This window comes from Calonectris borealis, chromosome 2 (genome assembly GCF_964195595.1).
Source record: "Calonectris borealis chromosome 2, bCalBor7.hap1.2, whole genome shotgun sequence".
Classification (NCBI taxonomy): domain Eukaryota; kingdom Metazoa; phylum Chordata; class Aves; order Procellariiformes; family Procellariidae; genus Calonectris; species Calonectris borealis.
Window position 1 is genome coordinate 135,184,288 of NC_134313.1, and position 17,487 is coordinate 135,201,774.

General features: G+C 38.6%; 1 protein-coding gene across 1 annotated transcript in view; it reads right to left on the minus strand.

Moving 5' to 3' along the window:
• The window catches only part of STK31 (serine/threonine kinase 31), a 40,895-nt gene that overhangs the window by 16,214 nt on the left and 7,194 nt on the right, over window positions 1–17,487 (minus strand). The window contains exons 8-13 of the mRNA XM_075143566.1: window positions 16,309–16,477; window positions 14,160–14,275; window positions 13,177–13,336; window positions 7,153–7,275; window positions 2,664–2,843; window positions 17–133 (exon numbers count right to left, since the gene is read on the minus strand). Coding sequence (XP_074999667.1) covers window positions 17–133; window positions 2,664–2,843; window positions 7,153–7,275; window positions 13,177–13,336; window positions 14,160–14,275; window positions 16,309–16,477 — 865 coding nt within the window. The remainder of the gene's footprint in view (window positions 1–16; window positions 134–2,663; window positions 2,844–7,152; window positions 7,276–13,176; window positions 13,337–14,159; window positions 14,276–16,308; window positions 16,478–17,487) is intronic.

Sequence of the window (17,487 nt, forward strand, 5' to 3'; positions counted from 1 at the left end):
CATGATTAGAACTTACATTTAAGTCAGTATCCAGTTCTTCACAAATAGCCAGCTCAACCTTTCTGAGGATTTCATCTGCATTGCCAACCACTTCCTCTAAATCTGAAGATGCTTCTGACATCAGGTCAAAATACTTCAAAGAGGGAAAAAAAAAAAAAAATCAGTCTTGGAATTGAGAGTAAGAAGTTAGCAAGCAGACAGCAAAACCAAGTAAGAAATACAAAGAGTTACAGCACTACTGGAAGTCTAAACAGGATTTGTGTCAGATCTCACCTTTAACTGCCTCACACTTGATATAATGGTTTCTAGAACTAACAGAGTTAAGATTTACCAGGCAAGAAGAAAGTTGATTCTTGCCTTGATCGGGTTTTCTTTTCCTAATCACATTTTGATTTTTATCAAAAATGAAACAGTAGAAGAATCCCAATCCTTCTCCTACTGAGTTTCATATCAAAAATCAACATGTGTGCTGCCCACACAGTGATACACAAGATGCTTAATATGGCAGTTTCACTATCAAGTGGGCTTTCCATTCCTATGTAGTACTACCTGAGATAAAGACACATCCTGGGATCTATTTCACAGTTTATCAAGTGTGAAATAAGGTTAAAGATATCACCTAAGTATTTTCATAGAAGTCAGAAATAACTTAGTTTCAAGATATCAGATACAGAAGGTGCCAGAGAAAAATCAGTAAGATCAGCTTATAATTACACTGAATTTTGTTTTCAGCAAAGTTTTGTTACTCATATCTGCAGAAGAAGAGATATTTCACTGGCAACTGTAACTAAACTGAAAATATGGTCCTGTATTTAACATGCAAGATACACAGTCATAATAGAAACCTGCAAATTCTACCTCATTCATTCACCTAGCATGTGTATTCCACTAAATATTGTGAAAATATTTTATTGCCTTAACCTTAAAGGAACTGAAAATAAAAACAGTTCAAGTTCAAACAGTATGTTGCTCCCCAAAGCCTGGAGTTGCATACTGGAAAGGAGCCATCCAGTCTCTGAAAATTTCCGTCTGTCATTGACCCATTTCCTATTGTAGATTCTGATCGATGCTACACGAGATTAATTTGGATTCAGACAGAGAGGAAGAGGAGTATCTGTTTAAAATAAGGGGAAACACTTCAAAGAAGCATTTGCTCTACACGATTGTTCACACTTTTTAATAAAAGGAGCTAGAAGTTAAATTGCAACAGAATAATCGCATATCAAAAGCTGAAATTATTAAGATGGATAAATGAAAATTTCTTCCTTGGTCTACCTATCAGTGCCTTACCAACCCACGCCAAAAGTCTGTACATTTCCTGTGTCTCTGAACTGTTTGCGGAAAAGTTCAGATTTGAAACAGGTAAACCAAAGCTCATCACTACACTAAGAAACTTCAGTCACTTACATACACTTACATACACTTTCATACATTTCAGCACTCTGAATTGCACCCAGCAATCACAGAAACCCACCTGCAGGTTTGTTTGCCCCCTCTAATAACTGACATGATTATAAACATCTGTAAGTAATTACATTCATTAACATTACACTGCACATGACATGCATCTAGTCTATACTGCTGCTGAACAGCATTTATTGACAGGTCAAACATTGTTATTCATAACAGCATCTGGCCACAGTAAATGCTCTGGGTACCATGAAATGCAAGGGCAGAAAACCCATCTACTATGAAAGGGCATGACGCTTGTGGATTATGTACAATTCACATGGGCAGGAAGGTTATACTGACACAAACTGAAAACATTTACACACAAGTGCAACAAGAAGGAGATCAAGGAAGCTGGGCCTGCAGGAATGGAGGGAGAGCAGCTTACAGTCTTTCCAGAAAGAATAAGGGTCCTGAACTGAACAAGAACATAGATATTAAGCACACAGACAGGAAAGCCCCAAAGTTACCGTCCTACTTTGCATTTTCTTTACAAGCAGAACTCAATGGATGGTAACCTACTTCCACCATCCATCTCCTTTTAAGACAAATAACACGCACTCAACTTCAATGCTCCAAACCTCCTACAACTCAGACAGAGAGACACAGCATCAGAATGGTATTCCAGAAAATATTGCAGGACATGCAAATAGAAGTGGACAATTTATTTGCATAAATTCTCCACACTCAGCATTCAATGAGGAAAAAAATTCTATTATATATTTGTCTGCAACCTGTATCTAGATCATGTCAAGTCAGACTGGCTGCTTCTTTGCTGTGATCTTTCATCAGCTCTCTCAGCAGCATTTATGAACTAGAACCTTTTAAAATCTGAAGTCTTACTATCCAAAGGCCACTTGAAAGGACTAATTAAAGCATTTCAGTCACACAATGAACAGACAGAGCACACCCATACAAAAGTTACACTTGCATAAAAGTACTGATCTTTATACAAAAGAGGTCCTTTCATAAGAAAGCATGAACTCTGGCTCACCGCAAAGGTACACTAACAATAAAGGTAAATTAACACTCTCTTCCTCAGTGCATTACCCTTCCCTCTGTATTGAGGCACTGCCATTTAGTGCCACTGCTTATATGCACAGTCTCCCTGCCATAGGTAGTTGTCCCTACTAATGCCTACTCCTCACAAGCTCGGTTAGACGAGTCATACTTCATCTTTTTCACCAACAGGAAAGATTGACTGTTCGCCTTACCTTTACGATGCCACCGAACCAGTCAGCAAGAATTTGCAGAGCTGTGTCTGTATCATTTCTGACACAAATTAATTTCTTCATTTTAACATTCTTCCACTTAAAGAACTGTTGAAATACCTCCTCAGAGTCATCTGCTTCAGAACCTTGACCATACACCATCTCCAGAGAAACAGACAGTTCCTGTGCATCAAGGGAATCAAACAAAAACAAAGGTTTGCAGACAAGAAGAATTCTGTAACAGTACACTATCTATCTATAAAAATCAAGACATTTAACACAGAAAGAGTTAGCACTACCTGCTGGCATAAATTTATTTCTACTATAATTTCTATATTCTACTACTATTTCTACTATTTCTATATTCTATTATTATTTCTATATTTCTACTATATTTCTTTCTATATCCAGTGAAGTGTATTTTATATTCCACTTTCCTCTCAAATCTAGTGGCAGTATGTCTACCAGAAAATGCAGTGCAGAAAAGGACTTCACACAGAGATCAGAGTCTGATTTTCCCTTCAAAACATGGAAAGAAAAGACACCACAAAAAGCTTAAGAGCTCATAAGAAGTAATTTGTATTCTAGTTTCCTCTTCCCTATGGATTGGACTTTAAAGTCATACTCATCAGGATAAAGAGCAAAATGGGGTTCAATTTATAATGCTCCTCATAGAACTGCTCAAATTCAGAAAACAAAGTGAACTTGTACTAAGAAACAAGGCGAGCAGCCAGACACCCAAGGAATGCTTCTGGACTGATCCCTCCCTTCAAAAGTCACTAGTCAAATCTCTTCTGATGCACCTTCATCGTCACAGATTCCTAGATGGAACAGCAATTACTTATGTGTCTGACACCTGAAGGCCGTCTGAAACAAGTTTTACAGTCTGGAAACTTCTATTTCCATCTAAAAGCCAAGTATATTGCAAGTATATGAAGCACAGCATCCACCTCCTTTTGACTTGCATTGGAAAACAAACTGAAATGCTACACATAAGGGAAAGGAATCAAGGCTAAAGCTCAAGGGAAACAGAAATCACTTTTAAACAAAGGGCGGTCTGTCAAACGACCTGAAGAACAAGTGGGGTCAGGGAGAAATGTATCAGTCAGTTACCAGTGGAGACAACATCCTGACAGAAAGCAGCCTTCCTTGCACCTGGGTGGAAAGTCCCATGCTGAAAAATACTTCAGAGCTACATTGGTGTTTGCAGGCAATTCGTTGTAGTTCGAAGGAGAAAATTCTCCCTAAACAGTGGGATTTGACTGAATGAACCTGTGCTTTTGTAATAAATAGCATCCTTCAGCTTTCAAAATCCATCATTTTACTTATCCACATCATTCCTGACATGACTAAAGAAACCCTAAGAAAGGCTGCTGACAGTTTGCTTATATATAGCATTTCACTTTTTTTTCCTTTCTCAGATCCCAGAACATTTGAGTTAAATATCACAGACCTTCCCAAACAACACCTAGGTCACGTAGATGAAGAAAAACACCAAAACACCTCTCTCTCCCCTCCTCTTGAGAGAGGTTTTCATCTTTGCATCCCTTCAGACTCAACAGCCAATACTGTGGAAAAAGCAGTATGACAGAACTTGAAGTCACTTGTCACGAGCCTTTCAGACACTTGAAACACAGAGGTCATATGAGCAATCAAATGTAACTTAAAGTAAAACAGACTGACACTACCACCACAAGCCAGAACGTGGCAGCAATGAACTCCCCTTGCTGAGGACTGCAGGTACTGCGGAGGTGAGGAAGCAAGCTTGCCCAATTTTGTAGAACTACACATGATGACATCACAACCAGGCCCCAGCTCTACAGACACAGTACAGCAAAAGTTCAAACTGGGACCAAAAGCATAGGAATTTCCTCACATAACTAAGTAAAGACAGTGACCACGAAACAAAACAAAAAAAACCCACCACCACCAAACACACAACCCCCAAAAAACCCTAAACAAACAAAAAACCACACCACCAAACTGTATTTTATAAAATTCTAAAACTAATTTCATAACAATAGTTACTATAATGAACAGCATTCATTTAGTACAACAGATTGTTTAAAACAGCAATTTCCAACTGAGCCAGGTGACATGAGCTTTGTACAAATATGCTTGTCTATAAGCAGATACAAAAAGTAGGTTTGCGCCAAATTTACGGAGGCTATTTACATCACTCAAGTGCACAACAGATTTTTCTCACATTCTTTTTTGAACAGCTGGATTTTAATACACCAGGATACACATGGATAGAAAATGGCATGGCAAAGGAGAAGCCAGGTTCAAATGGAACTGCTCAGTAGCAGTTTCATATCCAGTACCACATCCTGTTTACAAAAATAACAGCACTAGTTACACCAAAGAGTATCTGCATGCATTCCATCAGACTGTCCTCAAGGAAAGAATCCAGTAAGTTACATCCTATTTCTACCCATTTATTTTTCATACTATAAACACACTTCCCTAAAACATTAGCAACTTCACCGGCATATGGATACAGAAACAGGCTCCAGAAGGATAACTAATTACCATATGAAGATGGAGCAGCAGTCTACATGAACTTGTCCCAGTCGCTATCTCTAAGCGTGGTAACTCACAGGGAGCACAGAACAAGCTACTACATGCTGTGCATGGGGCAGAGGAAACGTGCTTACAACAGCTAACACAGAACAGCTGACAACTGTTCAGATCATACCCTAGCTTGCTTTAGAGTAACTTAGGTGTATGCTCACACTCTCGGCCTTCCTCTTAACCAATGTAGTATCATCGCTTGGAAAGCATGGAGCTCACCAACTGTTTATTTCAGTCCTAGCCAGTTGGACCCAGCTGTGGCCGAAGCTGTTTGCATTTGTCTGTAGTTCAGGCCAACAACAGTTCTCACTGGAAGGCATAAAACATAACTCAGAAGAGATGTGTGATGCAGAAGAGAGGTTGGCAATACACAGCCTCAGTGAGAGAGGCATTAGCTCCCACGCTCCTGTTCTTCTGAGAGACATTGGAATAACACTCATTTCTCTAGGACAGCACAGCATGACCTCCTCAGCTCTATAAAACTGCAATCAAGGTTCTCACTGATATTTGGTAAAAACTTATTTCTGTTTCCCTACTTGGGAAAACTATTTTGATCTTCTAGCTCCTAAGACAAGAGAGGACCATCAACACAGTTAAGCTAAAGCCCAAAATTCACTTATCACACCTAGCAGCATTTCAGTACCCCTTCAAATATTTTCAAAAAACTATTTAAATTCCACTGCAGTACAATTATCTAGAAGATGCTTAATGCCTACCACCTAGTGGATCAGCACAGCATAACCTTTAAATACACACCAAAAAAAACCCAACCAACCATAAAAAAGAAAAACCCCACACAACAACACAGCATAACTTTCCTCTGCCTGAAGAAGCAGAATCCACACAGGGCCTCCAGTGATAGAAAGCCATGCAATGCTACCCATTCAATATCTTTTCTAATTAGACACCAATCTGCATATCAGACTAGAACCAAAAAGTAACTGTATCAAAACATTTTTTAAATGGCATTGAAAAATAATTCCATTAAAAGTTGAGTAAGTAATTCCATGAAAATTTGAATGCTTCAATTTATTAACGCGGCTCCAACCTTATATAAACTTATGTGCAGCCTGTAAATCTTGGTGATTTTTCATAAGAAGCCCATCTCATACGTGTGTGGACAAATACACCTCTGGAATTTGTACAGACTATTGCCAACCTTTTTGCCCTCTCCACATGCAACTGCACAGTCAAAATAAAAGCAAGTAATATTTCTGAAGTTAAAAAGAAGAAAAGAAATTATTTCTAATAGCAAAGGCCAGAAACACCAGCTTGGTTAACAATTCTATTGCTAAAGTCCTCTTCAAAAGTTCTTACTGCCTCTACAGAGCTGACTTCCCTGTCTACTTCCTCACTTTCTGTTGTTGGTTTGGCTGGGAGAAAGACAGACTCTTGGTATAAATATGTGCTTCTGCAGTGTTTTACTCTCACCTTAAAAAAAAAAGGCAGCTTTAACATTTTACACTTTGCTACACTAGTCCAAACTACACAGCCATCTTAACACAAAGGGCTAGGAAAGTGTATAATCCAACCATAAAACCCACTGCCACAATTTGCATGATAACTGCATTGACTTTTTAATTGTAGGTTCTCTTATTAACACCTGCCTTCTACTAAATATTCTGTGCTTTGTGAAGTCTTGTTAGTCACCAAACACAGTACCATAAGAGAAAAGCTGTTGCTCAAGTCCAGGATCTAGATAATAATTCGTCTCTAGAAACAAAACATCTAGGAGACCAGGATCACAAGTACCAGTGAGAACTACGGGTGTCAGATGTACAACTTAACTCAGAAGTGTTATCTAAAGCTTCATCTGCTGCTGTCGAGGTCTCCGACTATAAAACGTTTAACATTTAAGAAACCCTCTCTCAGGTTCTCAGTGTTTCAGAATCAATACTGATAAAAGCAACCTCCTTACCTGTAACGTTCTTGAGCGGCCAGAGAGGGGCAGTTGATCCACTTCCAAAATTAATTCTTCCGCTGCTGAGTACAAGTTCTGCTGCACCTCATCTCTCTTGGTAATCAATTCATCTCTTTCATCCTATGCAGAAGGAAAAGCAAGTCAGCAACTCACACCCAAACGCCACATACACAATGTGGAAAGTGATACAAAAAAGCGTTAATCCCTGCGAAGTGTGAATAGTACAATACATGACTGACTAGGAATGAGTGAAAAAGCAAATTTTGTTTTTAACCTCTACTCCTATGATATGACCACCTTGCACAAATATAGCATCCTTTACAGTGTAAAAATATGACTACATTATCAGAAAACTAAAGAAACAGTTTCTGCATGACTGTCAATAACAGTGGGAGTCCTAACTGCCACTGTAAACTTCAAAGGTCCTAGTTGTCCTGCAGTTTTTATTGTATTGCAGATATTAGGATCTGGATTATCTACACTTCCATACATGCCAAATTACAGCCACAAAGTCAGATTGCAAAAGATTTCTTGCTGGAGAAGAATACTCTAGAATCAAAAAAATTCTTTTACCAATTTTTTCCTTGCCTTCTAGCAGGAAAGACAGGTGATCTGTGAACTCCCTGCTGATTAAGATTAAGATCATTAAACTAAAGATAATTTTCTAGAAACAAAACCAAAAGTTTCGCTTGGTGCCTGGCAGGATTAGTTCTGCTAATGGGAGAGGAACCCCAGAAAAGGTACCTAACAGACTCACCAAAACCAAACCTTTCAAAATGGATGAAGCAAGTTACTCAGAAGCATGTTTGCAGTGTTCTTTTCACAGTGGTTTAACCCAACATGCCCATAGAAATATGAAAATATATATGAACATGGAAGATCAAACTACAGCTTTACAGACCTGCTGTGAAGATTTGCTATTCCCTTCTACATACATCTCCAAAAATTAAAAAGTAAGTAAAACGACTCAAGTAGCTATTAACACACTGTCCTGACACTCGTTCCCTTCCCCACCTCAAAAAAAAAAAAAATCTTGGAAAGTCTAGTGTGAAAGGCAATTAGTAAAGAAACAGAAAACAGCAGAAGAGTTAACCATGGCACTAATACCAGTTTCACATGGAGCCAAAGAACAGTCAAATGAACACTTCCTACTAATAAGCAATATATAATATAAATATATCTGTAACATAAATATGTATACACAAATACAGGTTCTCAGAGTTTTTAAATTCAGTTTATCCAGTGAAAGCTTAGAAGTTGACTTAATCAGGAGTTTGTAAGTATCCATGCAAGGTAGACGAGAAACCTTTTGCCTGTAACAGACAAGGGCAGAATGAGATCCAATGGTTGGAAATTGAAAGATGGACAAACTCCAACTAAAAATAGAACCCTAGTTGCAGTATACACTGCTTTAAAACTTAGATTAGCAATTGAACAGATGTTGCAATTCAGCCAGACATTAGTAGGCTGGGTAATAAATATAAGTGGATTAAGTTCTACTATAGAAGGTGAACACAAAGTATTGCTTCAGCACTTAAAAACATGAAATAACAACAACAAAAAAAAGATTTAATAGGCACTTCTGCACTTTTTGGGCATCTCTGGTGACCAAAAGCACACACAATTTTTACAGGCTTCCTGCTGTTTTTCCTGCATAAGACAGGAGCTAGTTTGTAAAAGAATACTGCAACACACTGCATGAAGTGTTCTTTATGACAAGGGGTCCTTATTCCTTTCTAAGACAAGATTTCTGCAGAATATTACTTCAAAAACTAGAGCAATAGAGACTTAACGTAGTAGAAGATTCAACCAGGCAACCAAACTCCAATTAATACCAGTTCAAGCACTAGAGTAAATTTAACAGTCTACACATGACTAAATGACAATCCAGGAACTCAACAGATGGGTTGGGAGCCACAGGACAAGTCTCTTCCCAATGTCTGCCATTTAATTGGGTACACGTGACAGTTCACGGCTCAGATAATGCCTGTTGAGTAACAGTAACTTCAGAGAGCACCAAGTACACACGCAGTATTTTAATAGTCTGCTTTACAAAGATGTAAGGCTTAACACAACAGCAAACAGTAGAATTAAACTCATTTGGAACGGGCTAAAGGCTTCTCAAACTACAAAATTTATTTTATTTTGTGTCTGGTCCATCTTACATCTCTCAAAAAAAAAAAACCAACCCACAAAACACCAACTCCACAAACAACCCCACACAAACAACCACCAGATTCGGTCATACCAAATGCCAAGCTAGCTCACTATCTTGTTTCAGATAACTATAGAAACACTTATGAAAGTCCATAAGAGCAGGATATGTATAGTGCAATCACCTCATCAATGCATTCTTCCTTTAGTGTGATTTAATGACCTCATAAGCAAGAGAAAAAAATAAATCCCCCTCCATGGATAAGTTCTAATCCATGGATAAGTTCTAATCCATTTTTAGAGCCTATTTCTACTTTTGGCCCCAGTTTTTGGCTCCCTCTAGTTCAAGTTACTACTTTGCAGTATATGGAATAACTAAAACTAGCTCTGGCATCAGCATCCTCATTAAACGGCTCTATTTATCCCACCCTCCGCCACTTTCCTTTTTTTTTAAGTGAGCAACTGAATAGTTCCCCTTTTTTAAACATTGGCACGATTATTTTTTCATCCTTCCCACAAAAAATGCTGAATATGTACACTACAGTCTCCAGTAAGTTTCTAAATTGAAATCATAAATTAAGCGACACATCCATAAAACACTACAACGTCTGAAAAGTCAGAATTTGTATTACATCCTATTACTACGAGTATCTGCCTACATTGCTTTCAGGGGAACTTCTCATTATCCTTGTTTTTTCATCTGTAAAGCTGCCATCCTGGCAGTTACATTTCATAGGAGAGCTGGTTAAGTGATCAGCACCACTACCTTCCTATTTGGACACAGAATTTACATCAAATTCTATGATTAGTTTTAAATACATTTTTAAGCATTTCCACTCCAGAAGAACCATCTTTATTATTTTCATACACACCATGCCCCAGTACTACCTCAGTTTAGTAATTATTTTTTTATGTTTCCAAGACATATGTTACATAAATACCTTATTAAGAACAAATGCTTCTGTGGCCCACATTCATTTTTGGGACAGTATCTAGGAGAGACCCAGTTAAACCAGCATAAACCAACTAAGAAAGCATAGACAATGAAAACTGAAAAAATGCCATTTACTCTGCACTCAAACTTCACTGGGTTTACCGATGCCTGTGATATTTGTTTAAGATGCATTAGGTCTCCCCCAAAGCAAAACAAGATGTTCACTCACAAGAGCTTACAAACAAATAAGGCTTGTGACAGTGAGAGAGGGCATCAGCACTCCAGGGAGGTTAAAGGAAGAGCACATCGCTTAGGCAACTGAATAGCAAGATTTAACTTAGTAAAACCATTTTTGACAGCTAGGTTGACAGATTAAGCAAACAGAGTCTGCTATAGTTTAATAGCCAGCTATTTCATCCATCTGTTTGGCTTCACTGGGCTTCCTGTACACTGGATTTACATGTGCCTCATTTTAACTGAGCAAGAAACACAGTTAGTGACATCGACATACTTGGTTGCACTATCAAAAATATTTGTTAGCCTACCTACAGTCAGTATAACTTAAGTAGGGATGACAGGGAGAATAACAAGCACACCCTTTTACTGTGTGCATCCTGGACATTTCTTGTATTTGAAAATACAGTAGCCAAGATTCTGTGGCATGTTACAGCACATAAAATAGATCTTTAAAAATCAAAATGATTCTCAGGGAAAAAAAAAAAACAAATTTAAGTCACTACATTGCGCATTAAAACAGGACAGCCTTTGTGGTACCATAGTTCTAGCATGATGCAACCAAAACTCTTGTTCTGTACCCTTGACTTACCAAAGTCTTCAAAATACTTAAGACAAATTCCGCAAGAGCGTTGAGACGTCCTGCTTCCAGCTGCTACCAATTCATCTTGAAAACTAAATTAATTCTTCAGGAAGCTCTACACTTCCACACACATTCCCACTTGCGTACCCTTTGCAGCACTCAGGCACTGTGGGGGATACCCAACATCTACTTTTCTTTATTTTTTCCTGTTTAAAATATTGGTGACACTACCAAGACAACTCCCCCTCTTCAGATAGCAGTAATTTTTTTTACAATGGAGTGCTCCTGAAAAGTCGTAAGATTTCATGCCACCGTTCATTTACACCTTAGCTTAGGCAACCAGGAACAATGCCGGGGGGGGGGAGGCGGGTGTGTAGCCCAGGGAGATGATGTTGATTTCTGAACAAAACTAGTTTTCAAGCCGTGTATGAGGTCGCACCTTGTCAACACAAAACAGAGGGCTACACAAACACATGTGGAGCTATCAGAAACAGCATAGTGCTATAAGCTCATTTCAGCAGTATTTCAAACATTTTGGCAGTGTAACGCACTACAACGCATCATGCAGACGACTTCATTGTTAGCCGTTCACAGCTGAAACGGGTGACAATGTCCAGACTAACATATTCCAACAAATTAGTCCATCAGAAAAACCTCAAGCACTGTTCAAGAATGAAACCTCTTTTCATTATGTTTCTCATGGAAGAATGCTGCTTGCTGGGGTTGGCAACTCAAAAAAACCCAAACCCCAAAACAACCCACACACACTGCCACCTGAATGACACCAAAGCAACCATCTCCTCTATTGACTAAACACTTTGAGACCCCCCAGTCACACCACTGTATCTGCATCTGTCCTAACTCTTCTCCACGTTGAGAGTTCTCTTTCTCTCTATCCCCAGCCCAATTGAGTCAAAGCAAAACTGGACGAGGGGGGCGAAAACAAGTTTTAAGACAGCTTTGCTTTACTTTCCTGTTGTTCACCAAAGTTTAGGGACCCGCTTGAGCTCAACCATCCCATGTAAACTCCAGAAGATTTAAACTGCTACTATTTCACCTGGGATCAGGAATTGACCCAAGGAAAGCTTGTGCAAGTAAATCCCTAAGCAGCCCTGGTTCCTGGGTACCTCGCAGACTAGCTACTCTTCTACACTTTGCTCCCCTATACAAGATGCAACACTAAAACGTCATCTGCTTATTAACACTTATCTTAATACTTTAAACATTTGACTTTCTTTTGTTTACTAAAAACTAATTCTTTCCACCTACAGCAATCAAATGTATGCCATGCCATAGATGTTTTAATACTTTTCCCTGCACAAGCAACAGCAGAACTTACTTGGGTTCTCCTCATGGCTCATTATTTTCTAGTCCATTTCATGAGTTGTTAAATTCAGTGTAATACAGCAATGCTTCTTAAGCAAACATGTTTAAAATGTTTTAGGTTATACTTGAAAATAATCACAACACATCTGCTGTTATTCTCCCAGATGCACAACGTCCATCCTTTCCCTGCCTTGCCACAATGCCTGCTACAGAGGTGGGAACCTTCCTGTTCCCAAAAGCAGCATCGCCGCACACGAGAGACGCAGTACCTAACCATCCTTATCAACACAGCCATGCCTACGTACCCAGGCAGGCTTCTTCAGAACTGCGGTTGCAGAGAAGTTGCACTAGATGGCAGCTTTCCTCTATACAAGTCTATCTTCCTATACGACCGCATTTGCATACCGCTCTCCCTACGCCTCCCCATACGAGGGAAGCATATACTAAGTAGTGGCATGCTGCTTTAACAAAAGGTTTTGAAGACAGACACCGCAGCTGGGCAGCTGAAACGGTTTCTATTACAGAACGGAAAACTTTTACCTACCATGTTCTGATTTCCTTATACTTCTCTACAAAATCAAGACCTTCAATAGGTCTAGGTTTAACACAAAAAATAACACTCCACAAATACATCAGTTGTGGCAAAGGTAGCAAAGCCTCTGACGTTATCTAGCAAAGGACAGGTGTTTCCATGCTGTGCTCATGCTATCCAGCTACACTCATAAGACTAAAATACTTTGTCAATAGCTGTTAAATTATAACTCTTGAGAAAAAAATAATTCCAACCTACCACATTTCTGCATAACCGAAGCCTCTCTTGAGCCAAGTTATACTCTGTCCAAGTCTTCTGCAATTTTTCCAAGGAACACGGAACAGTGAGACATTCTTCTGTAACTACTTTTATGGCTTGTGAGAGCTGCTCCCCAAAACAACTGTTCTTATTCGTGTGCCTAAGTTGCAAGAAGGAAACAACATTTTACCAGGATTTTTTTTCCCAGAACTTAAGCAGTTTAAAAATCAATGCTACTCAGACCCCCTGAACACACAAATTTTGAGATAGCACTTGCCATTCTAATAACCTAGTTTCTTTCAAAAGGTAGCAGCAGCAATTTGTCTCATTCAGCTGTTAAATCTTTTTTTGAGGAAGGAAGAAGGACCAAGAATACATTCGTTATACCTCAGTATTGACGAGGCTGTACATGGAAATTCACTCATGCTTTTAATTTCCCTTTTGTCCTATTTCCTCCCTTGGTATTTTTTTTAACTCATCTTCCACAAACACATACACCAATATATATATATACCTTCTTAAAGGAGCTGATGGTCATTTCTATATCAAGCCTTTTTCCCACTGCAGTTTTGTCCCTTCTTTTAAAACTAGAAGGGTAATTTGGGCTACCCAAAGAGATACATCTCTCACAACAATACAGATACCCAAGGAACTCTGACTACCCAGTTACTTTTAACAACTAGCTACGTTTACTAATTAGCCTCTTCCTTGAAGATGGAATTGAAAGCTCTGCTTACAACAGCTATGGTAAAGGAACAGAAGTGAACCTAAGTCATCTGACAAGCAGGCAACGCAAATGCCGATGTGAGCTTCCAAAAAGCTCAGGTTTCAGCCTTGCTTTGTGAAATGCTCCCCTCTGTATACAACACTACATTTTTCTTAGAAAATGAACTAAACAAAACTTTTGGGAAACAAAAAAGCATGCATGACTTCAAGAAATAGGGCAATGATAAATAGCACTATTCTAGAAAAAAAATACATACCTAACTTCTTTCAATGCCTTCACCTGAGCAGCCAAACTTCTCATTTTCATTCCAATGTAAGTACGTATGGTTTCCTCAAAACTTTCAGCAGTTTTCCTGGATGAGTCCTTCTCTCTCTGAATTATTTATCATTTTTGGAGCAGTGTTTCAACAAAGAGAGGTAAAGATAAATCAACAATCATAACAGTCAGCCAGGGTTATTAACAAGCAGACCGTAATTTAGACTTTTGAGAACTGCAGATAAACACACACATGCCTGCACACACATACACACACACCCCCAAAGCTGGCCCTCTTCAAAACACTAACGAAATGCCTAGAAAGACATACAAACCAATGAGAATAATTTTATTTTCTTTAACAGCTTCTTAAAGGTTAATGGTTCATTTCCTTCCTCTCATTTCAGAAGTGACGTGTTCAAGCGTATTTCTTCGATTACTGCCCGTTTGCTACAAAGTCTTCAGAGGACATGGAATTTTTTCTTTCCTTGATGAAAAGGAAATGGGTAGGAAAAATTCCTACCCATTAGTTCAGGGAAATCAAATCCAGGACCTCATTAAACTCCTTACTCTCATCACTACCATACCTCAGTATGGTACAGCAAAATAAGAACTCTCGCTATATGTACAACCAACCTGACCTTCCTAGAAGGAATATTCTTAAGACAAAATAACGAATATTCTTGACCCAAAAAAAGCCCCCACATCACATCAGGCTATATTCCTCAAGGAGCAACCTAAATTTAAAAGCTCTTGCTCTCATACCACAGAGATGCTTTTATAAATTCCACTTTAGGTAATGAAACACAGTCTTTAAAAGTTGTTAGCCTTTCAGACTCACTACATATTATATTAAAAAGAACAAAAACACCAACGAATAAAAAAACAAACATAAAATAATAAATAGTTTTATATTTGCAGATAAGCATCCAAAATCTCATGACTTTTCAAGTACCCCTCAAAGCCACCACATCACCCTTCTAGAACAAATAATTGCCTACCATATTGTTTTTAGCAGGGAGCAAATATTTTCTTACTTAAAAGAATATCCACAACATTTTCTTTTAAAGCAGTTTACTTGCATTCAACACAAAAAAGTAATTAAAACTTGTAGAATACAGTTTAAAAAAAAAATCATCAGACTATAGATAAGAAATGCTTCTAAATTCCTTGCATTCAAGTGTTTTTTCTTAGCTGCAGACATACGGTCTGTTGCTTGTTAATTTAGTTTGCATAGAAGTGCACAAATATCCTATCTTCCATTGATGGAGAATGTGTGCAATGATAGGTTGTATAGGTAAAAACACAGGTGTACTAGGTAGAGGTAACGGAGTAGCAAAGCTGGTTATGAGTAGTTTTACTCCACAAGAAAGAAAAAGGAAACAGCTGTGTGCAAGTTCAGGTTTGGGGTGTCAAAGGGATTTACACAATGGCAGATTTTCCTTTCGTATCTGTAGAGATAAGAGTTTGCACAACATTTTTCTGAAGTCATGCAAACGTAACATCCTGTCACACAATTTCTTCTTACTATTGCTGTTTATCACACTTAAAACCATTCACAGCATTTTTAAGCCTATCAGTAACTATTACTAAGGACTGTGCTTCTCAGATAGTGCTAGGAACTTCCCCTGGAAAGAAACATAAGCATCTTTTCTATTAAGCAGCAATTAAGAAAATAACCATTTTTATCCAGTTCTAAAATTCCACAGCTGCTATGATTCTGTGATGCTTAGGAATTTTCAGCCCAACACATAGAAAGCTGTTTTTCCTCTAAGTGAGCAAAAAAAAAAAAAAAAGGCAAGGATTACATCCTTACACACAAAGCACGTTTTTAATCACAAAGTGCAAAATTCCACATTCAAACTGAGTATCTACATCCAAACCAGCAGCTGCATTAAGCGTGGTGGCAGGCCAGTAGATACACCAAGGGGAGCTAGCGTCCAACGTGGACTGCAAAACGCGTGCTGACACACACTGACAGCATCTCCCTACACCAGGGCAAGACAAGTCTTCACTCAACCAGTTTAATCCTTCTGTATTCCAAACAACAGTCCACAGCAGAACTGCAGCACGATGAAACCGTAAGACAGAAGCATTGTCAGAAACACTCGCATTGAGGAGAGAAGCATCCTCTTCGCATTTCCACATACCTGAAGTTCACGTTTCAGCTGTTGAACCTTCAGTTCTAGTTCCTTCTGCCTCTGCAAGAGATTTACATTCTCCCTTCTGAGAACTTCTTTCTCTTCGGACAGCTTCTGATCTGGTCTTATTTGTGCCAAGCTGGTGTCTGGCGCTGAGGTAGAAGCTAGCATTTTTTCCCTTTTAAAAATGAATTAAGAGGAATTAATTACCAAAAAAAAAAACCCCACCCACCAAAAAAAGCAAAACACGATGTGCATTCTTTCATGCTATTGCAATTTCAGTAATGACTATAGAACGTCCCATCAAAAAGACTACAGAAGCACCTATACAATCATGCGTTACTTCTTCAGAATTTGTATCCCTCTCCACGCCAGTCTTTACAAAGACTGTTACACAATACCCAGGGAAAAAAACACATCATTTGAAAACAACCCTTTATATGTTTTCACAGTCACTAACTCAAAAGTCTTTCCGATCTGAAAAACATCTTACGATACCACACTGCAGACCCAGAAAAGTCAAGGTCCATTGTAACTCAAATATACTGTCTACTAAATAAGTCAATGCACTTTAAGGTTAGCGTTTTGGATCTATACCCTAAGAGTTATTTTTATAACGAAGAAGAATGATGTGAAGCCATCTGTCTCAGAGTACTGTGACAGTACTATACAGTACCAAAGCTCCACCAGACCCCACATCAACTTCATCCTCACCTGCATGGTTTGGTTACATCCTAGCTTGCTTTCTCAATTTCCTTCACAGGCATACCACCCCAAAAATGCCTTTATTTAACACTATTAAAAACTCAAGAAGTGAGTGCAAGAAGTTAAAAGACACCAGAACATACAGAAACGGAATAAAGAATCTGCTGGCTGCCAGCTGCTCAAGCCAGTCAGGATAGCTTTGTACACAAAAGTATCTCAACACTGCATGCCACAAAGAAAAAAAAAAAAGGCTCTTTCTTCTTTAAAAATCAGATTCAGAGCATATCTGTAACTCAGAAAACAGGGCAGATCACAGTATCAAAATAATTCAGGATGAGGCATTTTACTATAAATTTAGACTTTTTTGAAGAGCACCTCATTTCATATTAGTATTTGTTAGCAGCATAGACTTGCCTAAATGATCTAATTGTAAAACAGATTTGGATACCACGCTGGTGTGTGGAAGGGCGTGCCCTCAGGTGA